The sequence below is a fragment of the Petaurus breviceps genome, unplaced genomic scaffold, assembly GCF_028583685.1.
Source record: "Petaurus breviceps papuanus isolate PSGF00001 unplaced genomic scaffold, PetGlider_PUasm1.0 91041, whole genome shotgun sequence".
NCBI lineage: Eukaryota > Metazoa > Chordata > Mammalia > Diprotodontia > Petauridae > Petaurus > Petaurus breviceps.
In genome coordinates this window covers 16,990,388-17,016,987 of record NW_027187400.1, presented here as the reverse complement: position 1 = coordinate 17,016,987, position 26,600 = coordinate 16,990,388, and the positions used below count along the sequence as shown (strand labels likewise).

The 26,600-nt window shown below is 43.1% G+C and overlaps 1 protein-coding gene across 1 annotated transcript in view; it reads left to right on the top strand.

The window, feature by feature from the left end:
• LOC138153854 (protein-arginine deiminase type-4-like) overlaps positions 1-26,600 on the top strand; it is a 47,201-nt gene that overhangs the window by 13,061 nt on the left and 7,540 nt on the right. Inside the window, exons 2-12 of the mRNA XM_069078271.1 lie at positions 6,373-6,550; positions 7,422-7,488; positions 10,144-10,211; positions 13,692-13,809; positions 14,696-14,821; positions 17,528-17,706; positions 18,849-18,952; positions 21,220-21,331; positions 21,581-21,688; positions 25,295-25,449; positions 26,217-26,361. Of these exons, the coding sequence (XP_068934372.1) occupies positions 6,373-6,550; positions 7,422-7,488; positions 10,144-10,211; positions 13,692-13,809; positions 14,696-14,821; positions 17,528-17,706; positions 18,849-18,952; positions 21,220-21,331; positions 21,581-21,688; positions 25,295-25,449; positions 26,217-26,361 (1,360 nt within the window). The remainder of the gene's footprint in view (positions 1-6,372; positions 6,551-7,421; positions 7,489-10,143; positions 10,212-13,691; positions 13,810-14,695; positions 14,822-17,527; positions 17,707-18,848; positions 18,953-21,219; positions 21,332-21,580; positions 21,689-25,294; positions 25,450-26,216; positions 26,362-26,600) is intronic.

The window sequence follows — 26,600 nt, the reverse complement described above, 5'->3', positions numbered from 1 at the left end:
TACTGAGCTCCTTGTCCCTAATATCCCCCATTGTCTTTTCTGCTTCTCATCTTTGTTGATCTTTCCAACCCACTTATTTCTTATGGCTCCAGAGAGAGCTGGAAAGCAATTCACCTTGTCCAATCCTGCGTCCCCTCACATTTTACCACTGAGGAAATTGAAAGTGGTTAAGTGATTTGTCCAAGGTCATACAGTTAACAGGTGACACCTGTGGGCTTTGAACCCAGGTTTGCAGACTACAGAGTCAGACTTCTTTCCACCCATTCTCTCTTCTCTCCTCTTTGGTTGCTTGTCCTCCTATATCTCCCTGCTCTTACCCTCCCACCTGAGAACTGGGGGCATCCTTCAAGGCTTTGTCTTTGGTCCTTGGTCCCTTTCCATCTGCTTTCCTCAGGCAGTACCTGACTCACCTGGTTGCCACCACTACCTGTGTGGGGATGGCTCTCTAAGTGACAGGTCCATCCTTGACCTCTCACCTGTTCCTTATGGCCAAGGGGAACAAATCTAATCTTCCATCTGGAGTAATAACCCTTCAGATACTTGAATACAGCTACTGTGGCCCCTCTTCTCCAACTCAATTTGATTCAACTTAACAAGTGATGGAGAGAGCTCTGGACTTGGAGTCAGGAAGATGTAAATTCAAATTCTGCCTTAAACACTGATGTGGGACTCTGGGCAAGTCACTTGATCATACCCAGACTCAGTTTCTTCATCTATAAAATGGGGATAATAATAGAATTTACTTCACAGGGTTGTTGTGAAGAAAAACGAGATGAACTATGTAAAGCTCTTTACAAAAGTTAAGGAGAAATATAAATCCTCACTATTGCTACCATGATTGTTATTGTTAAGCATTTATTTAAGCATTCCTTGAAGTTGGGATGCAAAAACAAAAATGAAAATAGTCCTTGCCCTCACTAGGCTTACATTCTACTCAACTAAACATCCAGGGGAAACATCAACCATTTCTTCTCATCAATCTTCATTTAGGCGTGACCCACTGGTCAACATTCTCATCTGCAAAATGAGTAGAATCACAAAACTGTCTCATGGGGTTGTTGTGAGATTTCAATGAAACCATGGATGGAAAGCAATGTGTGTCATTCTTTCTCTGAAGTGTTTCTAAGATTTGTGTCTTTTATTTGTGGATCTTCTGAGCACTCACCTAACCATACCCAAATCAGTACAACTTCTTCTCTGGTTTCTTGGTGGCTTATTTCTTCCCACTCCATCCATCTTGTAATTATTTAATGCTCCTTTAATCCCAGCATACCCCTGCCAAATGCCAGCCCACGCCCTGAAGAAGAAATTTTAAAATGTACATCCTCCCTTCTTTGCAGAAGTGGGGGCTATGGTTGTAGAACAGAGGTGGGGAACCTGCAGCTTTTTTACATAGAACAAGTCCCCTTAATAAAAGGATTTGTTCTGTAAAACCTGGACTCGATCAAAAGGCCGCACCCAAGGACCTAGAGGACCACATGTGACCTTGAGGTTGCAGGTCCCAATCCCTGGTGTAGAATATTGCATATACTGTCAGACTCAATTGCTTTTGGTTGGTGATTTTTGCTAAACAGTCTCTCTCTCCCTCTCTCTTCCCTCCTTCCCTCTCTCTCTGTCTCCCTCTCTCTCTGTCTCTCTCCTCTCCCTCTTTGTCACTCTCTACTCTTTCTTTTTTTTTTTTTTTTGCTTTTCTTTTTTGGAGGGGGCAGGTAGGGCAATTGGGGTTAAGCGACTTGCCCAAAGTCACATGGCTAGTTTTTGTGTTAAATGTCTGAGTCCGTATTTGAACTCAGGTCCTCCTGACTCCAGGGACAGTGCTCTATTCATTGTGCCACCTAGCCGCCCCTCTCTCCTCTTTCCCACTCTCTGTCTCTCCCTCTCTCTCTTTTTCTCTCTCTCTTCTCTCTCTTTTCCTCTTCTCTCTTTCTTTCTCTCTCTGTCTTTCTTTTTCTCTATTATTATTTGTTTCAAGGTGCATTCTCCAAGTCGGTGAGGTGGTGTGATGCAAAGAGTATTGGCCTTAGAAACAGGAGATGAGGGTTTATATCCCAGAGAGGAAGTTTACTCACCGTATTCATATGAGCAAATCGTAGGGTCATGAGACTTAGCATTAGAAGGGTCCTTAGAAACCATCTAGCCCAGGGGTCCTTAACCTGGATGTCCATGAGCTTGCTTTTCAAGATACTTCACTAATATTTCATTCTCCTTGATTTCCTTTATGATCCTCTGCATTGTATTTCATGCACTTAAAAACATTCTTCTAAGAGGTTCCTCTGCTTCCCCAGGCTTCCAGGAATCAAGGGTATCCCCAGACCTATGGGGATCCAGGACACAAAAAGGTTAGGGTCCAAGCCCTTCATTTTACAGAAGGGGAAACTGAGGCTCAGAGAGATGTGACTTGCCTAAGGTCATACAGGTAATAAGTGACAGAGCTGGGATTAGGAACCCAGGCCTTCTGACTCCTCAGGCCCACTCAGGAAGTCTTTCAAACTTGGCAGCATCTGTGCTTGTATTCCACAAGTACTCCTGAGGTTCAGGTCCTCAGGAACCTAGGGTCATGATGCTGTGATAAAACATGAAAAGGTCTCACAATAATGAGGATAATAAATGGCAGTCCTGTCTGCTGTCTGCAGCATTTTCTATTTCTCAAAGCATTTTTGAGCACCTGTCTGATTTCATTAGCTAATGGAATTCACTTACCATCAGAAACTTTACCAGGTCCACACCCTCCAAAACCCAGCTCATAAATTCACCTCCTTGGGGCAACCTTTGAAAAGCTGCCCTGGTTTAGAGAAAGAGCCCTGGATTTCTAGTTTGTGAACTGCGGTTCCAGCTCTGGCTCTAACATGTGCTAGTGGCAGGACTTGGGCAGATCACCTTGACCTCTGTGACCCTCAGTTTCTTGATCTGTAAAATGGAAATAATAATACCTTCCTCACCTACTTCACAGGAAGGATTTAATGAGACAATGGGTTAGAAACCCCTTTGAAAACTAAGAGGTTTTGTACAAATGTGGAATGTTGGTAAACCCATGGGGACTTTCCTTGTGGTTTTCCTCTTGGTTTAATTCAATGAACATCTACTCACTTATTAAGCACGGTAGGTGCAGAGTACCTGGTCAAAGAGAGGTTCCGAGTTTAGACAAAAAAGTGTCTGATCTCACCTGAAATCCACAACATTACATCATCAGTACCTTAGGTTAGGGATGAAGTGTGGGCTTGGGATTTCCTTAGTAGAAGGAATGCCCACATGAGGAAACACCCCTTACCAACGGGAGTCAGCATTCTCTCTACAATTTATAATCCTAGAGACCTGGGGCAGCTAGGTGGCACAGTGAAGAGAGCACTGGCCCTGGAGTCAGGAAGACCTGAGTTCAAATTCTGCCTCAGACACGTGACACACTTACTAGCTGTGTGACCTTGGGCAAGTCACTTAACCTCAAATGCCTTTTCTTACCCCCTCAAAAAAAAATCCTAGAGAATTGCTGGAGGAGAGGGGGGAGGGAAAGGGCTAATACTGAGAGTTAAGTGACTTTCTGGGGGGGGGGCGGTTCACAACACTATATGTCAGAGATAGGAATTGAATTCAGATCTTTTCAGCTCTCTATTCATTATGTCAACAACAATCTCTAGTGCATAAGAGAGGATCAGCAACAAGGACAAAATGGTCCATGGGAGAAGGTCACATTTGCTTGGGCTCTATGGCAGAGGTAGGAGCAGCTAGGTGGCACAATGGATACAGCCCTAGGCCTGGAGTCAGGAAGACCTGAATTCATATCTGACCTCAAACCCTTTCTGCCTCAGTTTCCTCATCTGTAAAATGAGGTGGAAGAGGAAATGGCAAGCCACTCCAGTATCTCTGCCAAGAAGACCCCAAATGGGGTGGCAGAGAGTCAGACAGACTGAAAAACTACTGAACCACAGCAATATGGAGGAAGTCACACTTGGCTCTTAGAATGCTAGGGCTGGAAGAATTCTTAGAGACCAATGAGCACAGCCCCCTCATTTTACTGAGGCTCCAGAAGGGAAAGTGACTTGCCCAAGAGCACCCTCACATAAAGTGGCTGGCAAAGCTGGGATGCAGGCTAATTCCTTTTTTTTTTTTTTTGAAGATTTGTGTTTTTTTATCTTTGTCTTCCTAGTACTTAACACAGTGGCTTTCACTAGTATCAAATTAATAAATGCTTACTGAACTGAAGACTTTAATTGCAGGTAGATAGGAAGGGATCAATTAATAGATTGATGACACACTAAACAGAGTCCAGACTCAGAACTTTACTCGACATCAGTTCATGCTACCAAGAGAAAGTGTACATACAAGCTAATTTCTTTTGACTCTGAGTTCACTGTTTCTCTTACCCCACTGCCTCTTGGCTGTAAGAGCTGGGAAGGAAAGAGCAGACAAGGGAAGTCATTACCACCGGTCAAATTTTTGGTTTTGGTTTTGTTTTGGGTTTTTTTTTTTTTTTGACCTGGTTTTTAACTATATGAATCCATATGGATTGTAGCTTTCTTTGTGTCATGGATTGCCAAGGAAATGAGAGGAAGCCCCCTTCTGGTAGATTCTGGGAATACATGGTCAAGTACATGGACAAGCCCAGGATGGACATGTGCATATGGTCTATTCTTTGCACCACTGGTGGGGTACTCATGTCATTGAGGTAGATCATAGAGCCATCAGAATACCAGGGAACTAGAGTAGATGTGTTTTTTTTCTTTTTTTTTTGGAGGGGGGAACACAAGACAATTGGGGTTGTGACTTGCCCAAGGTCACACAGCTAGTAAGTGTCAAGTGTCTGAGAGTGTATTTGAACTCAGATCCTCCTGACTCCAGGACCAATGCTCTATTCACTGTGCCACCTAGCTGCCCTGTGTTATTTTCTAAGAAATACCCTTCTATTATTTTTCTACATGGATTGTAAGCTCCCTGAGGCCAGGGAATGGAGCTACTATTTCTTCTCTACTCTTCTTTACCCAAGATGCTCAATCTTCAGTCTCTGTGCTTTTGTTCCCCATACCTAGAATGATTTCTTTCCTCATTTCCATCTCTTGGAATACCTAGTTCCCTTACAAGTCATTTCTAAGCCATACCATCTGTACTCTAACTAGCCTCCATTTCCTTTCACCAGAACCTGGACTCTGCCTCTGGGTCATCTCATTGGTCGCCTTATCCTGCCCAGAAGCAGGAGTTCATGTCACATAATAATATTAATAATAACAACTAATATTTATAAAGCACTTACTATTGTAGCACCAATGCAATATTTACAGTGCCCACAATCATGGTAAAGACCATGACTATAAATATCACATAGCATCTGATCACAAAATATAACAGATTCTCCAGGTAGAGGACAGAACTGAAACATTTATTTAGACACCAGAAAACCCAGTCCCAAAACCAGTAAGCCGATTCCAACATAGTACCAAAGATATTAAGAAGCCATAATAACACTGAGAGTAACAACATCCTTTAGCCTTACCACAAACCAATACAAGATCAATATTTATTCACAAACCTCTCTATCTCCTTGCCTGTGCACCTCTCTCTCCCCCTTCTCTCTGGCTCTGACTCCCAGCTTCCTGTGGCCTCTGCTTCCCTTCAGCAAACTGCCCTCCACCACAGGCTCCATGTGACTACATTCAGCCTATTAGGGGGCAGAGTTTACTTTCAAAGTAGGGGAGGTCTTCAAATTCCCCCCTAGGTCTATTAAGGGGCAGGGAAGATCTTCAAATTCCCATTCCCATTACAACTATGTACCAGGCACTGTGCTTTACAATCATTATCTCATCTTATCCTCACAACAACCCTGTTTAGATAGGGGTTATTATTATCCCCATTTTACAATTGAGAAAACTGAGGCAAGCAGTGGTCAAAGAATTTGCCCTGGGTCACACAACTCATAGTTAGTAAGTGTCTGAGGCTGGATTTGAACTCAAGTCTTCCTGGTCCAGACCCAGAGCTCTATCTACTGCATCTTCTCCTTGCCTTCCCAGACATTTCCAAATCATGCTGCTAAACTCTGTTTTCCCTTATTCTTTCCAGTTCCCCTTTTTGTCTAGTAAGTTCCTTGAGCAAAGGTACTGTCTTATTTACTTGTGATTGTATCACTAGTTCTTAGTACAGTACCTGGCACATAGTGAGTGCTTACCAAATACTCCTCCCTTTCTTCCTTCTTTCCTTCCTCCCTCCCTCCCTCCCTTTCTTCATAGCTAGCATGGTAGATAGTCAAATATAAACCAGTTGATTGACTTACATTTACACCCAGTAATGATGTTGCTGCCAGGTGGGAGTGGGGAAGCTGGGCACAGTGACATTCATTGTTCTTTGATTTCATGTGTCTCTTCTCCCCCCCCCAAACCCCCCATCCAGATGTGCCCCTGATGGATGCAAGTTCTTCGAATTCTGTGCCACACCAGGAGTGGTTGTTAACCTCAACTGCTCTCCTATCAAGAGGTCACCTTCAGGAACATCCAAATGTCTCCTGGAGCCTGGAGTGGAGATGACAGTGAGGATGAAAGCTCCAAGCACCTTTCTCAATGATCAAAAGGTGAGTGGGGTAGTGGAAGAGAGAAATGGAGAATTAGGGGTGGTCTGCCTTTTTTGGCTTATATTTGTATTCCTAGAGTTTAGCACAGTGTCTGGCACATAATGAGCACTTAATAAAAGCTTGTGGACTTAAAAAGACCTGGGAGATAGATTTACTCTACTGCAAGTTCAATGTGATGTCAGTAAAAGAAAAGCACATATAACCTTGGGCTATGGTAAAAGGCACAGTGTCCAAGACTGCTTTATTTGGTCCTTGTCGGGTCACATCTGGCATTATGTTCAGTTCTGAGTGCTTCCATTTAGTAAGCATAGAACAAGCTGGAGAGTGTCCAAAGAAGGGCAAACAGAATAGTAAAAGATCTTTAGATTCTTCCATACAGAAACTGATTCAAGGATGTGGGGATAGCTAGGTTAGAGGAGGGAAGATTTGGGGCAGGAGATGAGGTAGCCATCTTCAAATATTGGAAGGAATATCATGTAGAAGAAGGATTACGTTTTATTTCTTTGGTCCCAGAGTATAGAATAATAGCAATTCATAATGTAAGTAATATCTACCACTTATATAGTACTTTAAAGTATGAAAAGAGCTTTACAAATATTATCTAGCTTTATCATTTATTAATTATAGTAGTTAGCTTTCCCTCTGTTGATTATCTATCTCTCCTGCATATAGCTGGCTTTGGATTAGGCTTAGGGTTTTCCTGACTTCTCAGACCCAGTGCCCTATCCAATACCACTCCCTTCGTAGCTAATGCTTTGGGGTTTTGTGAACATTAGACAACCATACTGTTGGTTTGCCTCTCTCCTCCTTCTGAGGGCAGATAATATGCCATTGGCTGAAATTACAAGTGTGTTTCTGCATCGTTCTGCAGGTCAAGATCTCCTATTTTGGACCCAAATCAATCTCTGCCCAGGCCTTGCTCTACCTCACTGGTGTTCGTAAGTAACATTTCCACATCTACTGGGGTGGTGCTCAAAAGGTCTCCCCCCTTCAAGCTCATCACCTGGTTTGAGTTAATGCAGTTAGAGAGAAGCATGTATGGGGCCGTTGAGGGAGGCCCTGAATGAATATTAGAAAAACAACCATTTTGTAGGGTATAATTCTTGTTCCTCTGCTGACATCCTCTCTGAAGACCTTTCTAGGATGTTGAGATAACCCCATTTTCTAGAAGACTATATTTAAAGAGTAAGTGTTGACTGAAGAATTGGGCTAAGTTCGCATAGCACATTTTAGGAAGGCCATTGATACACTGGACAGTGTCCACAGGAGGGCAACCAGAATGGGGAAGGGCCTAGAATCTGTGTCACAGGAAAATCAACTTAAAGACCTGGGGTTGTTAAGCTTTGAGAAGACATGAGTTGAGCAGGGGAGACATGAGAGCCATCTTCAAGTTATCTACAGGGCTCTCTCAGGGAAGAGGGACGAGATTGCATTTTAGTTAATCTGAGAAGACAGAAATAGAAACATGAGTCAAAGTCACAAATACCAACCTTGGGCTTGAAAAAAAATTCTAATAAATTAGAGCCATTCCAAAGTGGAATCAGCTGCCTCTGCAGGGGGTTAGTTCCCCTCCACTGTGTGTGTGGGGGGGTATTCTTCAAGCAGAAGCCAGAGAACCATTTCATTGGGATGTTGAGGTGGGGATGGGGTTATCCATTCAGATAATGGACTGGACCAAGTGGTCTCTGAGACCATACGATGATCTAGAGCTGGAAGAAACCTTGTCCAGCCCACCAACATTGCATAACTATGTAGCACAGTATGTACTTGGAAGTCAGGAAGATTTACGATTGAATTCTACCTCAGACACACACCAGCTGTATGACCCTAGGACAAGTGGCTTTATCTCTACCTGCCTCGGTTTCTTCATCTGTAAAATGGGGATAGTAATAATAGTGCCCACTCCACAGGGTTGTTATGAGGATCAAATGGTACAGTTCTTTGCAAACCTTAAAGCACCATGTTATTATTAAGTGTGAGAGGTAGGATTTGAACCCAGGGCTGTCTGATGCTCTTCACTCCTTCACACTGCCTCTCCACTTCTGAAATTCTCTGATTCTATGAGGTCTTCCTAAACTGGAAGGAACTGTATGCCATTTGGCTTGGCTAAACTTGGAGAGGCTGATTACCAGGTTAGCTGTAGCAATTTCAATTTTTCAGACACAACAATTGTGCCATCTACCAAAACATAGAAAGGCTGTTATTTTTCTTGGTGCAAGTTTTCTCAAGTTTCTCTGAATTCTTCATATTCATTTTTTTTACAATGCAATAATATTCCATTATATAGCAAGATAATAATCTTTCTATATAACAATTTATGTATAGATAGATACATACATACATACATAAAACAATTTATATAGTAAAAAAAAATAATGAAATTTATCTGGATGGACAAAAGGTCAAAGATCTCAAGGGAAACTGAGTTTTTGTTAAGTGGGAAGGAAGGGAGCTTAGCAGTACCAGAACTCTATCTATTCTATAAAGGAGTAATCATCAAAAATGATTTCGTATTTGTTAAAAAATAAAATGGAATAGATTAGGTATACAACATATAAATAAATAAATAAATGAAGTAGCTTAGTGCTCCCTAAAACCAAAGGCGCCATCTACTGGAGTAAAGACTATTTAATAAATACTACTGCTAAAAATGGAAAATAGTCTGGTTGCACTTAGGTTTGTAACAAGATCTCATACCATATAACAAGATTATCTCAAATGTAATAGATAGGTGATTTAGTTTTTCCCATTCTTCTAATTCTTGTCAAATGGAAAATCCCTACCCTAGGGGCCAATGTCTTCAGATTTTATAAACACCATCACATTTGATGGACTGGGTTGTAACTTGTCTATGTTATGGTTACTGCTTTTACTAGCAACATCTTAAAACTGGATTAAAACTAAAACTTAATTTTAAATTTAAATAAACTTTAAAAATTGTTGCTACATTTTATTTCTAAATTGCCTATATTATTTCCAACTTTCTTCTCCACCTCCCCTTCCAAAAAGCCATCCCTTATAATAAAGAATTTTTAAACAGAAGAGAAAAAAAATCAGTAAAACCAATCAACATACCAAAAAAAATCTATTATCATGGGCAATGTCTCCTACCCATGAACCTCCACCTCTGCAAAACAACTTAGGGAAGTGTTTTCCCCCTATATCTTTTCTTGGAGACTAAGCTTGTTCTTTATAATTTCTAAACATTCAGTTTTTATCATTTTAGAGGGGATGATGTTTCCACTTACATTGCTACAATCATACTGCTTTCCTGACTCTGCTTACTTCTCTTTGCATCGGTTCATATAAGTCTTCCCATGCTTCTCTGTATTCCTCACATTTGCCCTTTCTTACAGCACAGTGGTATTCCATTACATTGATACCCCAACTTGCTTTGGGCACTTACTTTGTTTCCAGTTCTTTGCTGCAATAGAAAGGGCTGCTGTAAATATTTGGAGGGTGTATATGGACCCCTTATTTTTGTTAGTGACCACTTTGGGCTATATACCTAGCCATAGGATCTCTGGGTCAAAGTGTATGGGCACTATAGTCTCTATTTCATTAGCAACTTCTTCCATTGGTTCCTGTTTCAGAAATCTCCCTGGATGTCGACACTTATCGAAATGGCAGAGTAAAGTCTACTGACCACAAGATTGACAAGGTAAATATGACAAGGGATCTGGAAGAGGGTGAGGCTGTTGCTCTCACTGTTCCCAGTCTGCTCTAGATGTCCCAAGGTGATGGGTGTCACCTGGTGGTGGGAAAGCGTGGGGAGCAGAAGCTCAGACTTGTAGCTGTCTTGAACAAGGCACTTTTGCCATAGACCACCAGCTCTACAGAGTGGGTCCCATGGAGTGTCACATGTTAAAAGCCTTATATTAGTCTTCTAGGTGAGGCCAGAAAGAAGTCTTAGAAACAGGAAATAAGGTTTGATTAGGGACAAGATTGGATGGTCCTGGGCTCCATCACCGCCCCCCCAAAACCCTCAAACACACACACACACACACACACACACACACAGATCACATTACTCAAACCAGAGTTGAAAGAGCTCTAGACCTAGAGTCAAATGTACATTCAATTGCCACATGGATTATTCAACTCACTGTGTGATTTTTCACACATGCCCCTTAACCTTCCTGAGTTGATTTCTTTCTGGGAAAAATGGGAATTCAACATTTATCAAGCAAACAGCTTCATAACAAGAATGAGAGACAGCAAGACATAGTGAGTGAATGAAGAGCTACCCTTGGAGTCAGGAGGACATGATGCCCAGTAGCTCTAAGGCACATTGGCTGCGGGATCCTAGCCAGGTCACTTATTTCCCAGTACCCCAAGGAATGTTCTAAACTTAAGTTGGAGAAAAGATGCTGATCTGTATTGGCCAATGGAGTCCTCTCATGAGGGATCTCTTTATACCAATGAAATAACAAACCTGGACCAGTCCTGCCCCAGCCCGCCCTCCGATCTTGTGAGGTAGGTGGGAGCCTATGTCAAATATATCTATTATATAGATAGAATATCTATTACAGATGTAGAATACATATTATATGTACAATACATATATTGAATGTGTAGAATATATTATGTCTAAAATATATTGTAAGTGCAGAATATTATACGTGTAGAGTATTTATTACATTGAATCAATATTATATCATATCATATACCATATTCTATCATATTATATTAGTTAATATTATATTGAGTCAATATAATTGACAATAAGTCAATATTATTGACCATATAATATATATAGAATATATATGATATATGTTCTATCTATATTTAACACTGGTTCGTAGTGTATATATATGTGTGTGTGTATGTATATATACATATATATGTTTATAATAAGTCTATCTATACACTACAAATCAACCAGCCAACATTTATTAAATGTTTGCTGTGTACCTAATGCTGGGGATAAGGGGGGAAAGAGGCAAAAACCTTCCCTGCCCTCAAGGTGCTTACATTCTAACAGAGAATCTGTTACTTCATGCAGACCCATTTGGTCAGAATGAGGAGGGGGGCAGGGAATACAAAAGCTAAATGAGGCACTGTCCCTGCTCTCAGGAAGTTTTTTATAAATTGCTGCTAGCTCCCTTGGGAGGGCTAGGAGCAGATGAGCTAATGGGGGAGGGTGCTTTATAATTAGGAGCATGTGAATGATGAGGAAGTTCTCACACTGGAGGCCTGTGACTAAGAGCCCACTGTAGAGTGGGGATGCCTCTGACTTTTTAATGACTCCATCCAAGGAGTATGAGACAGTTTCACAGGTCCTATTGTGGGAAAGGTTTTGATTGGTCTGGTTACAGACTGGCCTAATGACCAGCGTACCTCGGTGCATAGGGGACCACTGTGTAGGGGTAGGTGGGCCACTGAGCAGCGGATTGCTTTTTCGGACACAGGAATTTGTGAAACTATTTTCTAAGGTGTGGAGAAGCTGGACTCAGCATGGGCAAAGGAAGAATTCACACAGACCAACAGAGAACAATACAGCCTTTATGAACAGATGAAGTCACTCGCTTAGCCAAAGGGGAGCATTCTCATTTTGAGCCATCAAAGTATATTGCAGACTATATGCTGACTAGGACGTTCTGAGGAAGTGAAAACCAAATTACTATAATAAATGCCATACTGATGTGGTTCATAGGCTTTGGGGCCCACCCTTTCAACGACTATTTGAACTGGCAGGTGGGGTTCCCAAATCCCAGAGTTCTAGGGATAATGCTGAGGGGCTGGAGGGAAGGAGGAGGGGCGGTCTCTAGTATAGTAATTTCTTAATCCCCATCCAATGGGCACCCCTGGATGTCAATTTCTAGTTAATAGCTTCCTAATATCAGTTGATCAGTTCACCTTTTGTTAATATTAATTACCAATTACCATCAGTAGCTTTTCCAAAAGGATATTGTCAGAGAGCAGATAGCAAGAGTGAAAGTACAAATACCTCTGAAAAAAGGGATCTTACTTTGCTCTGCCACCTTGCTCCCCAGGAACACTGGACTTGATCTTAAAGTGGATGCTATAAACCCTTCTTCCACCAAACTCACTTCTAGCAATGGCTTGGCCTTCAAAGCCATTCCCTTGCTTGCCAGACATGGTGTCTGGGCTTTGTAGTCTGTTCATTCTTGGGCTGGGTCAAGCGGATTACTCCTCAGGACTGGCTCCATCCTGGGCTTGGCTGGCATAGCTACTGTCAGGCTCTGTTATTTGCTGGCCCTCTCTGTGTTGGCTCTTGAAAGCCAACAAGGTCCATTCCACCTCTGATACTGATGCATCCAAGATCAAGAAAGAATTAGACCCAAAGAGAGTGCGTGGCCATGCGGCAGCTCTGGAAGAAAGGTGTCCATCATAGCAGTGCCTGCCATTGTGTCTTCTTCTCCCTTTCCCCAGAGGTTCATAGTCATGGAAGGGAGAAATGGGAAGATTTCATCTCTCTGAGTCTGTTCCATGACATTTAGTACTAGTTCATTAGCTAATTAAGAGCTATTTGTCCTCATGAAGTAAGTTGACAGGGAACTGTTCAAGAATACCTAGGTGTCCTCTCAAGAGGGTCTCCTCCATTATCTCCCCCCCCCAACTTGAATTGAGAGCAGTCAGAGCACTGTATGCATGCTCTAAGGCATTCATTGGACAATTCTCCATTGCATGAAGACCAATATCAGTAATGGTGTCTAGTTGCATCACATTGGAAGCTCAAGATGCAACTTGTTAAAGATTTAGACCATTTGGGAGTGGTAGCCACTGCACCAGGCTGACCTGGTCAGGCTTGTGACCCTCTCATTGTTCTCTCTCAGTTGTTTCACTTGTGTCCAACCTTTTACTACCCCATTTGGGGTTTTCTTGGCAAAGATACTGCAGTGGTTTGCCATTTCCTTCTCTAGACAAGTTTACAGATGAAGAAACTGAGGCAAACAGGGTGAAGTGACTTGCCCAGGGTCACTCAGCTAGTAAGTGTCTGAGGCCAGGTTTGAACTCATGAACATGAGTCTTCTTGACCTCAGGTCTGACACTCCACTATGGCGCCACCTGGCTGACCCTTTCATGACTATTAAAGTTTTCTAAATTTCACAAATATTGCTTTGTGGTTCCTGGCACAAATGTAGCTCTGTGTTCCTTGTGTTCTCTGTGTCTGCAGACAAATTGGACATGGGGCCCCAATGGACAAGGTGCAATCCTGCTTGTGAACTGTGACAAGGATAATTCCAAGTCTTCCACTGTGGATTCTGAGCTGGAAAACGTGATTAACTGCAAAGGTAAAAGACTAGTTCAGGTCCCTGATCTTGGGGCAGACCTGAAAGGGAGAGTGTGCCTAGACAGGTGCTCCCACAGTCATTTGGTCTTCATAGAATCATAGGATGTCAGAGCTGGGAGGGGCCTTAGAACACAGGGTATCAGAGCTAGAAGGGCCCTTAGAACACAGGATGTCAGAGCTTGGGGGGGGGGGCCTTAGAACACAGAGCGTCAGAGCTGGGAGGGCCTTTAGAACACAGGGTGTCAGAGCTGGGAGGGCCCTTAGAACACAGGATGTCAGGGTTGGGAGGGACCTTAGAACACAGAATGTCAGAGATGGGGGGGGGGCGCCCTTAGAACACAGGATGTCAGAGCTGGGAGGCACCATAGACAGAAGACTATCTGAACTTTCCTAACATCCTGAGAGGTCAGTAGCATGGGCATCTTAGCTCCCATTTCAAAAAGAAAGGACCAATGGTCAGAGAGATGAAGAGTCTTTCTCAAAGTCAGAACTGGCACAGGACAGAGCTGGGATGAGAACCCAGGTCCTCTGGCTCCCAGTCCAGTGCTTCTGACACTACACTAACAGTGAAATTATTCACACTGGAAACCCCAAATTGACATCCCTTTTCCTTGGTGGCACAGAGGATACAGCACAGGGCCTAGAGTTAGGAAGATCTGAGTGTGAATCCAGCTTCAGACACCATCTAGTTGTGTGACCCTCAGCAAGTCACTTATCCTACCTGCCTCGGTTCCCCCAACTGTAAAATGGAGATAATATCAGCACCTACCTTGCAGGGTTTAGAGGATCAAATGAAATAACATATTTTTCAGCACTTAGCATGGTGTCTGAAGCAGCAGACACTTAGGAAATCTGTGGTTTTTTCTTCCTTCCTTTCTTCCTTGCAGACCTGAAGGACATGTCCCTCATGATTCTGAGCACACAAACCCCAGAGAATTTCTTTGCCCGGCATGAGCTGATTCTACACGTTTCCAAATTTGAGATGGATAAAGTGAGAGTTTTTCAAGCTGACCGTGAGTGCCCCAACAATGACTGGTTATCATCATGCGTGTCTCTGGTGGTTAACATCCAATGATATTTTCAGTAATTTGTCCTCAAGTCAAGTCCTTGGACTCAGCTCAGCCCAACCTCCTCAGAAACAAGTCATGACCCATTTGTAGGTCAGAATGTCTGCCTGGGGTGATCGAGGAAGAAGCTTCAGTAAGGGCTGCTTGATGAGAACAGAGCCCACCATAGATCTAGTGAGAGCTGAAAGAGTAACACAACCTCTGGAAGTCAGACAGACAGACAAGGTAGCCAGGTGGTTCAATGGATAAAGCAAGGGACTGAGAGGTCACAGGACCTGAGTTCGAATCCTGTTTCAGTCATTTACTGTGTGGCATTGGGCAAATCACTTGACATCTCTGTGTCTCAGTTTCCTTATCTGTAAAAATGAGGAAAATATTAGCACCTATCTCAGAGGATTGTCTTGAGGGTCAAATGAACTAATATTATGTAAAGTGCTTTATAAATATTAAAATGCTTTATAAAATACTAGCTATTATTATTAGAAAGATGGATGGATGGATAGAGAGACTGATAGATGAATTGGGGATAAAAGGATAGGTGGAGATAGACAAACAGACAGACAGACAGATAGACAGACGGACGGACGGATGGATGGACGGACGGACGGATGGATGGATGGATGGATGGATGGATGGATGGATGGATGGATGGATGGATGGATGGAAGGATGGACAGATAGACAGAACATTTTTTAATCCTCTACTGTCATTATCATTGAATCAGTCCTCAAAACTTGAAGCATTAGACCTGCCAGTAGGAAAAAAGGTCAGTGTTTGTACCTCTGCACATAATTTAAGTGGCTTCTGCTTTGTAAATAAACCCTATGGTGATAGTTGGCCCACTTCCTTATTGTTTCTTGGGAAGGAATGTGTGTATGCAGGAAGCAAGAATTACTTAAAATTAAAAATAGGAAAGGGATCATGGAATCATAGATTAAGAGGTAGAAATGACCTTGAAGACCATCAAGTCTAATTCACTCATTTTTCAAATGAGGAAACTGAGGCCCAGAGAGGTAAAGGAACTTGCCCAAGGCCACACAGTAAGTAGCTAAGACAGAATTTGAACTCAGGTCTTCCTTCCTCTGATCCCAGTGCTCTATCCACTGTAATACCTACCTGAGCGTCTGCTTAGAAAGTCTTGTTGTTAACTCAACTGTCACTGCCTTTGTGACACTGAATCATTGTTTTCTGATCTCACTTGGACACACTCATCCAAAGAGTGCTGCCACCCTCTGACCCCGTGTCTACCTGGGTTGGCATGAGAACTCTTTTCCCCTTGCATTAGCACAGTACGAGACACACAGAAGGCACTTAAAATTCCTGTTGAATCAAATTTAGTTGAATTAAGTTGAATTTAAATGAATTGCTGAGACCCCTGGATGGGACTGGTGGGAGAAGAACTTGGAGCTGTGCACATCTTACTGATATTTGTCAGGGCCCAGGAATACTGCTCCCCCAAATGCCAATTTACCAAGGGAACCAGAAGTAAGATTCAGTGTTCCCCCAATCTCTTTGTCTGGATGCAAGCCAAGGGTGTCTTTATCCGTGCACTGTATTACTTCCCAACCACCCCAAGTTTCTTAAGTGAAAGTTTGCCCAAAGGCCTAACTCATACCATCCTGGGATCAGAAAACATACCCTCAAATATCCCCAAGGATCTATAGTTAAAATATAACTTCACTCATACACACACACACACACACACACACACACACACACTCATGTCCCTCTGACTCATGTCCTGCCACTTGTAAACACTGAAGGTCATTAATTGATCTCTCTCTGCTTCTTCACAAACAATTAGCAGACAGTTTATGACCATGCCTACTTTACCCATTACCAGCATTAATAGAATATCCTGACACACTCTCCTAGTTTAGGAAAAGGATAGTAATCGATCACTGAGTGGCCACGAGGTCCCTTCACTTAGATAAGTAGCTGCTGGCCTGTTAAATTGGATGTCCACAGAGCATAGCCTTTGGTATATTCTCTGCCTAAGACCTCAGGCAACTTCCAGAGCAGCCCAATGCATAGAACTTTCCTCAAGGACACACAGAACCTGTAAGATCAGAGAAGCAAGAGGGAAATCCACCAGGTTCACTTATCTATTTATAAAAGGTGTCACCTGGATCTCATGTGCCCCTTAAAGATTACACACTCAACTCTGTAGTATAATGAGGGCAGGGGTGTGCTAGAGGCCAACTCAAAATGTCACTGACGAACCAATTATTGAAATTTCAGTATGAGCATTTATACCATGGGAATTAACAAATCAGGGCTTGATTTATTATTTTGTTCATTTCTAGGCATAAGGAAGTGATGGAAAATATGTTAATAATGCATATATCAAATAATAATACTTTAATAACTTAAAAGTGTGTCATGAGTACATTATTTGCCCCCAAGACTCAGTTGTTAAATATTTACCAGCACACTCCTGAATACGAGTAAATTTAAGAATCCCCAGCCCAGAAACCTACCCTATCTCTGCCTTCATAAGCCACTTACAGACAAGCTTAGAGTAGGAGAGTAGCTAGCACCCCCATTAGGGATACTGACATCAGTTGCTGTCTAACTCCCCTCGCAGCTCTGATGCCCTGCCTTCTTGCTGTTTTAAGACCTTTCATTCATGTGCCCCTTCCTCTCTCCTAGGGAAGAAACTCCCATCCAAATACAAGATGGTACTGGGGCCAAAGATGCCATCTCACGTCCTAACGGTGCTTGACGGCCCCCAAGAGAGCACCTTTTATGTAGAAGGACTCGCCTTCCCTGATGTTGACTTCTCAGGGCTCGTTTCCTTCACTGTCTCTTTGATGGATATCTCTAATCTGGTACGACCTAGAAAGTAGCTCTGGGGTGGATCCCAGTGCCATAGGCTGGGAACACTGACATTCTGGGGAAGTGGAGCAAAGCTGGGAGATGCACAGCTCAGATACCTTGGCTTGATTCTTTCTTCATGCTTTCTACTGCTGCTGGAATAATTTTTCTTATGAACGAATCTGCTGATAATATTCATCTGCTAAAAAAAACAAAACAACAAACCAAAACATTTCAATGGATCCCAAGTGCCCACCGAATAGATTTAGATTCCTTTGTCTTGCATTCAGCTTTGATGCTGCCTGACCTTTGCAAGTCTTATATGTATATACATGGAGAGAGAGATATATACATATATACTTATTTATATATACTTCTTGTTGCCTTTCAGTTATTTCAGTCATGTCCAACTCTTCACAACCCATGTGGGGTTTTCTTGGCAAAGATACTGGAGTGGTTTGCCATTTCTCCAGCTCACTTTACAGATGAGGAAACTGAGGCGAACAACGTGAAGTGACTTGTCCAGAGTCACTCAGTTGGTGTCTGAGGTCAAATTTGAACTCAGATCTTCCTAACTCCAGGCCTGGGCAAGCCAGTGAGCCACCTAGCTGCCCCACTTACATATACAACACTTAATTATATATTCTACACATCTATCCCTTCAACATGTCCTATGCTCTCTCACCCCTGTGCCTTGCTTTGCTCAAGCTGGTCTTGTGACAAAATACCACTACTTCTTTACCTGTTGAATTTCTACCCATCCTTTAAAGCCCAGCTTAGCTTCTGCCTTCCCAAGAAGCCCTCTGTGATCTCCCCATTTGTTACAACCTTCTCCCTCGGATTTTGTTTTCTACATCTCTAACTCAGTTTTCAGGCAAGATTGTGCTTTATGGTTCTCTGTGTTTATGCCTTATCTCCCTAAGACTGTAAACTCCCAGAGAGCTGGGATCATGCCACATCTAACCTTTGTATCTCCCTTAGCACCCTTGTGCTCTGCACAAGCAGGGATTAAATAAATGTATGTCAAATGAATGAAAGTGACTGTAGATTACAGATAGAACTGATCTGCCTGGGCCTTCATCAATTGAAGGAAGGCTCTGAGCGGGTATGGTGCTGGCAAAGAGCCATCTCTCTCTCTTCCTTTTCCTTCCCCCAGCCTGTGCCAGAGGCTCTGCTTTTCCAGGACACCGTGGTGTTCCGTGTGGCTCCCTGGATCATGACCCCAAACACCCAGGCCCCCCAAGAGGTGTATGTGTGCAGGTGAGAGAGATGCTCCCTCACTGGGGTGAGGGAGGGAGCTTGTCCCAGACTTGGGAGGATTATTGTGATCACTGTCCCCACTGCTTTTCAGGGTACCTTTTCCCTAAAGAAGAGACTGTCATAATGATAATTAGCCTGCTCCTTCAATAACCTGCAACCCAAAGAGAGACTGAACAATCAATGCCCACAGCTCCAATCTTGTGTCACTGAGGATGGGAAAGGGAGGGAAGGAGAGTGGGAGGGAGAAGATTAAACATTAGAATGGACCTTTGAACATAAACTATGAAACTATAGAAAATTAGAGCTGGGAGAGACCGTAGCAGGCAGAACATAAGAGGCGAGAGGGACCTTAGAACACAGAACATAAGGGGGGATCCTAGAACACAAAAAGTAAGGGGTGAGAGAGACCTTAGAACATAGAATGTCAGGGTTAAGAAGGACCTTAGAGTAGAAAATGACAGTGTTGGGAAGGGCCTTAGAACAAAGACTGTCAGAACTGGAAGAGATGCTAGAACATGGAATGTTGGAGTTGGGAAAGACTTTAGGACCTAGAACATCAGAGCTGGAAGGGACCAAAGAATCATAGATCTAGAACCATAAGGAACCTTAAAGGTCATTGCTCTAATCCCTGCCTCATTTTATAGACTATGAGGTCCAGAGTAGAAATGACTTGCCCAAGGTCCCAGAGGGAAGTGGTAGACCTGGAATTCGAACTCAGCTCCTTCGATTCCAAACCTAGCGCTCTTTTCCCACCACCCTCTGATGAAAACTCAGAATATCCAATGTCAGAGACAAAGGGGTTATTGGAGACTATGCAATCCAATTCATTTATTTTGCAGAGAAGGAAACTGAAGTCATGGTAGTAGTCAGGATTGTGACCCCAAATCTGAAGGTCCTCCTCAGCCCCAGATACCATTCCTCAGAGAGAGCAGGAAGCTTGTCCCCTACTGAGAGTTTCTCATATAGAGAAAGGGAGCAAATCTAGTCTTGTATTCTTTGACCTTCTCTCTTTGCCCCCTTTCTGACATATACTGAGATAAGTAACAGGATCTGCTCATGGGACAGTCAATAGCTATGTCCCCTTTTGGAAGTAAAATATAGAAGGCAGAGATAGTGGAAATAATTGAAAATACAATAATAATATTTAAATAATGATTTAAGGTTTGAAAAGCAATTTACAAATATTACCTCACTTCATCCTCACAATAGCCCTGCGAGGTAGATGTTTTTAATATCTCCATTTTATAGATGAGGAAACTAAGTCACAGAAGGGTTTGCTCAGACTCACGTGTTAAGAGTCAGATGTAGGATTTGACCCCATGTCCAGCCTTCTATCCACTGAACCACCTAGAAGTTTACTAGAAAGAACAAAGGACTCACAGTGAGATAATCTGGGTTTTAGACCTAGGTCTGCCATTTTCCTCTGTGCGACCTTGAGCAGGTCCTTTCCCTTCTCCCAGACTTAGTTTCCTTATCTATAACATAAGAGGATTGGAATAAATGGACTCTATGGTCCTTCTCATTCCTGACACTTTGTGTTCTAAGGATTCTTTCATCTCTGCTATTCTAACTCTAACACTTTATGTTCAAAGGTTTCCCTTCCAGCTCTGAGAGTGGCCCCTGCCAGTTCCAACAGTTTATACTCTAAGGCCATTACTCATTCTGACATTCTATGTTCCAAAGCCTGTTTTAAGTCTTGACATTTGATACTTTAAGATTAGCTGTCGCTCTAGCACATGAACCTTGCCGGCTCTGACATTCTACATTCTAAGGTCATTTCTTATTCTGACTTTCCATGTTCTAAGGTTCTGGCAATCTATATTTTAAAATACCTCCCAGTTCTGATGTTCTGTATTTTAAAATCTCTTTGTTCTAAGGTCCCTTCCAGCTCATATAGTCTGTTCTGAGACCCCTCTCAGATTTGATTTTCTATTCTAAGGTTCCATATTCTAAGTTTAGACTAGACCTCCTCCTTCTTCCTCCTCAGTTTTGATGATGACACACCAGGATTGGTTGACTTGAGTTATTCTAGGCCATCTCCTGAGATGGGAGTCTATGTTTTCAAACAAAGAGTGAAAGAGAAGAGGAATGTCACCTGTCTTCTTTTTCTACTCTGGACCCTGCAGTGTATTTGCCTTTAAGATGGCATTCCTCACCAAAGGCCCCTGGACTCCTGGTGGTATTGAAGGGACAATCTAACTCAAGTTACTGATATGCCCAGTTCCCCAAACTCCTTGGGATGAGCAGTTCTTTCTTGGTCTTTCCAGGAATTATGATAACGAGAACTTTGTGGAATCTGTGACCACTCTGGCCAAGAAGGCCAAATGCAAGCTGATCATCTGTCCTGAAGAAGAGAACCTGGATGATATATGGATGCAGGTAACACTAGCTATTCTACAGCCAGGTGGAGACTGTGGCTACACCCAAGGTCTGACTCCTCTGGGGGATAAGCCCGAATGGGGATCATCAAGAAAGTGGGGGGGGGGGGCTTAGTGCGACTCCCACACCCAAGGAAATCTGAAAACAATTGTCCTCTCTGTAGTACGGTGAGGGTAGGTACATGATGCTATTGTTACTACCAATGGACCATTCTGGAATTTATGTCCATTATCCTTCTGCTCCTAATAGGATGAAATGGAGTTTGGTTACATTCAAGCCCCTCACAAGACATTTCCTGTTGTCTTTGACTCACCCCGAAACAGAGAACTGAAAGATTTCCCTATCAAAACTGTTCGGGTAGGTTTTGTTGTTGTTCGGATGTTTTTCAGTCATGTTTGGCTCTTTGTGACTCAATTTGAGGCTTTCTTGGCAAAGCTACTGGAGCAGTCTGCCATTTCTTCCTCTAGATGAGGAAACTGAGGCAAACAGGGTGAGCTGACTTGCCTAGGAGAACCTAACTGAGTGTCTGAGGCTGGATTTGAACTCAGGAAGATGAGTCTTCCTGACCATCTACTGATTAATTAGATTCTGAGCAGAGACCTTCTTCTCTTGGGCTCTGTTCCTATTTGAATGTCTAGAGGTAGAGTGATATAGGGGAAAGAGCTTACTATCTTTGTTGAATGGAGAGATGGATAAGTGAATAATGGATGGATGGATGGGCAGATGGATGGATGGATGGACAGATGGATGGATGGATGGATGGATGGATGGGTGGATGGATGGATGGATGGGTGGATGGATGGATGGATGGATGGATGGATGGATGGATGGATGGGAGGATGGGTGGGTGGATGGAGGGATGAATTTGGAGTCAAGAGACCTAGGCTTGTATCCTGCCTCTGAAACTAACTAGCTAAGTGTAATCCTAGGTGGAATTCTTAGCTTCTCCAAGACTCGGTGTCCTCATTCATAAAATGGGCATAATTTTCAGGCATGACTTTCCTCTCTTTTAATAGAAAAAACATAAATCTTAAAGGGCTACAAAAAAATGGGACAGTATTATATTCTTAGTAAAGAATGGTTACCAGGAGACAGAGATCTCAGATCCCTGTAGGTAAAGGTCTGGGTCAGTTACTGACAATTTTTACTTTGATCTTTTATTTCATGAGCTTGTACCCTCCATTCATTGATGAAGATAACAATCACTTTATGTTTCACATACTGCAGTTCAATGTAATAGAGTCAGGAATCCTAGAATCAAGGGACCTGTTTTCAAATTCTGATATTTACTAGCTGTGTGATGCTGGGCAAGCCACTGAATACCTCTGTGCCTCACTTTCCTCATTTGTAAAATGGTTATACCAATAATCATGTTATTTAGATATGCATCATGGAATAATTCTGGTGAGACCTAGTTTCAAATCCCATCTCCACTACTTGCTATTTGTATTGGAAAGTCATTCCATCTGAGTTTCAGTTTCCTCTTTCGTAAAATGATAATATCAATACTTGTATCACCTAAAAGGTCAGCATTATATAGCAGTTAGAGTACTAGCCTTGGCATCTGAAAAACCTGAGTTCAAAACTTGCCTGTGGCACTTACTGATTATTGGGCAAGTCAGTTAACCTCTCTGAGACTCATTTCCTTCATCTGTAAAAAGGGAAACCTACCTCCTGAGGCTGTGGTGAGTTCTCCAAAAAGGTATTATATGCACACAGTAACACACTGCAAAAAAAAGGTGACGAGCTGATCTTGTGGACCTGGGAGAGATTCTGGGACGAGAGCCATTCCTGTTGCCAGGGTGGAAAAAATGTAAACTCTGGTGGCCAATGTCCTGGCCATGAGCCCCTCTGCACTGGAGGAGGGTGGTCCTGGGGTGGCACACACAGCCAACCAATCATCTAATATTATATATCATCTAATATTATCTATTATATATATCATGTATATATGTATATCATATATAGTGTCATTTATTATATCATACTTATACATATCATATATTTTATTTATATATATTTACACAGTACAAATTCAATACATAGGTATATGTAGCACATAGTATGCCATATATAGGCTATAGTTTATGTTATATGTTCCATATCTCATGTGTACAGATGCATATCTGCACATGTGAGAGACATGGGGTGAATTCAGGGCAACGTTTGAGGGGGACACATCATTAGCTCCAAAGGTTTTGCTGCTAGTTAGGCTCTGTTGGGGTGTGAACTCCTTGGCTTCACCTTCCAGGCTCAGCTCCACACTGTGATGACATGGTTGCTGTTTATTATTTTTGTCATCATCATTACTGGTGCTATTACCATTATTGTCATAATAATCCCTGGCATGTCCATAGCTCTCTATTTTTCCCAGCACCTTCCTAATCCTAGCTCATTATGTGCTTATCCCAATGCCCCTGGGGAGATGGAGGGCAGGTTTGTCTTGTCTGTCTGCCTGTAGGACCAGTGAGGGGTCCAGCCAAAAGGAGGTCCAGGCCCCTTTCGACCAGGGTGGGCTGGTCCTGCCCAGGGGTGAGATCCCCTAACCTTCCAATGGATCATTTTTTGGTAGTGACAACAGAATTGTGCCATTAATCTCTTTCCATTTGCTGTAGCCCTGAGGGAGAGGAGGGAAGGTGCCCAGATGTGATTCATTCTGACTGCACCCTGCCAGGATCATTCTAGCACAGCAGAGTCGCAAACCTCTCAGGAGGCCTGGGGGCGGGGGGAACCTTTCTAAAGAGACAAATCCTACAGCCTAACCCTTGGCAGCTGGCTTGCTGGAGGAATGTCTCGATCTACCACAACTATTTAAGAGGGGAAGGCTGGAGGGTTGAGGGGTTTCCATAAAAGAAACCAACTAGTTAAAAATGCTGAAGACAAGAAGCCTTTCAAAAAACTCACTGGGGCATTTTACCACACACAAAGGAAGAATATAACTTTATACACACACACACACACACACACACACACACACGGAGGAAGGGGGAGCATTTATCAAAAACCTTCAGTGGGATGTACCAAGACCCATGCTAGACACTGGAATACTGCCACCAGAAGAACAAAGCTATAACCAAATCTCCAGAGGGCCCAGGATATAGAGTTCCTGGCCTTGGAGACAATGACCTACAGGCCCCACAGGAGGAGGAAGGGACCAGAGATCCAGGGGAAGGGCACCCTCCTCTAGGGGTACCCAGCTCATTTCAGTCTCTCCATCACTCTTCCATGTCTAGGATGGACATCTGGGTTGTCCCACACAACAGATACTCTCCCTGATACAGAAGGGAGCTAAGAGTTTTATAGGGAGAAGGGGGCAACTCACTCAGGTGTACCTTCTAGGCTTCCCACCCCATGTCATAGATGAGGAAGCACCCATCAACAAAGTGGTATGGAAAATGGAATTTTTTAGCGTGGAAAATTCCAGGTCTTTGGAGAAAGGGCAGTGTGAGGGATACCAGGCAGGAGGAGAAGGCATCTCTAGAACAGAGAGCTACCAGTCCTAAAAAAAAAAACCAAGGAAGACCCAGATTCAAGTCCTACCTTTGACACATACTGGCCTCAAGATGCTGAGGAGGTCAACTTTTCACTGCTCCAGGCCACTCCATAAATAATCTAGTCAAAGACCATAAGTTTTGGAGCCAGTTTTGCTGACCTGCACTGGCAGAGGGGACTTCTTCCTCTGGAAGGTCTCTATATCAGTGAAATCTCTGGGCCTTTTACAGACCACCATAAAGAACCACTGAGAATATGAGAGGAAGAGTGTAGAATGCAGGGAATCAGTAGGAGGAACAGCTTCTGAACAAGAGGGAAGGATGGCAGTGATGTGGCTGAAACCACAGTTTATATGAAAATGATCAGGGGTTCTTAGTGGACTGCATGCTTAGTGTGAGTCAGCAATGTGACTTTGTGGTGAAATAAATGAGTTCAGTGTTACTTTACTCCCTCCCACCCCTTACCTTTCAGGGCCCAGATTTTGGTTATGTGACGAGAGAGCCAAGTGAAGATTTGATCACTGGCCTGGACTCCTTTGGGAACCTGGAGGTTAGCCCACCAGTCACAGTAGGAAACAAAAAGTACCCTCTGGGCAGGATCCTCATTGGCAACAGCAGCTACCCCAGGTGAGTCTGAAGAGATAGGCGATGGCTAGAGTAGGAATTGCAGGGTAAGACTCCAGTTTAACCCCATTCCCCCTGCCCTTTTCCTTCCATACAAACAGACACAGAAACACACTCCTTTCCAGCTTTAACATTTGGTATTTCAGATCCTTTCAGCTCTCTAATTCTCTTGTTTCAACACTCCTCCAAACTGTCATTCTGCAATGGAAGGTTCATTCAGAGTCTAAAATTCTATGTTCTAAGGTTCCTCCCACTCTGATATTTTGTGCTCTAATGTTCTCTCCCAGCTCAAACATTCTGTGTTCTAAGGGCCCTCCCAGCTCTGATACTCTGTGTTCTAATGTTCCCTCCCAACCCTGACATCCTGTGCTTAAGGGCTCTCCCACATTTGATATTCTATGTTCTAAGGGCCCTTGACATTCTGGATTCTAAGATCCTTCCAAGTTCTGATATCCTCTGTTCTAAAGTCACTCCCAGCTCTGGCATTCTATGTTCTAAGACCCTTTTCAGTTCCAATTCACTCTGAAATTCTATAGAGTGAGTCCCATGTCACTGTAGGTAGTCAAGAAGAAGCTGGCTGCTTGTTCATTTTCCCAGATCAGGCAGAGGATTGGACTCGATGACCTTTGAGGTCCTCTGTTTCCATTTTTCTGAGTAACTGATACCAGGCACCTCCCTGGTCCTTAGCTTTTCCCTTTTCCAAAATGGTGGTCACCCCACTACTTAACTGCATCTTCTCTTAGATACTCATTGACTTCTGTGGTTTCCAGGAAACAAAGCAGAGAGATGCTTAAGGTACTCCAGGACTTCCTTTTCGCCCAGAAGGTCCAGGCACCTGTGAAACTCTTCTCTGATTGGTTGTCTGTTGGGCACGTGGATGAATTTCTCAGCTTTGTCCCAGCCCCAGATGGGAAGGTACAGCCCTGGGAGAGGGTTGGGGGAAGGAGGTGTTGAGAAGGGGAACCTGCCAGGAGCCACAGAATATTCTGGCATGGGAGTTAGGAGATATGGGTCCAAACTCTGAGCTTGGTTGACTGTGTGACCTTGGACAAATCACTTCAATGCTCTGAGCCCAAATTACCTGATCTATAAATTAGGGATAATGATATTCAAACTCTCTCTCTCTCTCTCTCTCTCTCTCTCTCTCTCTCTCT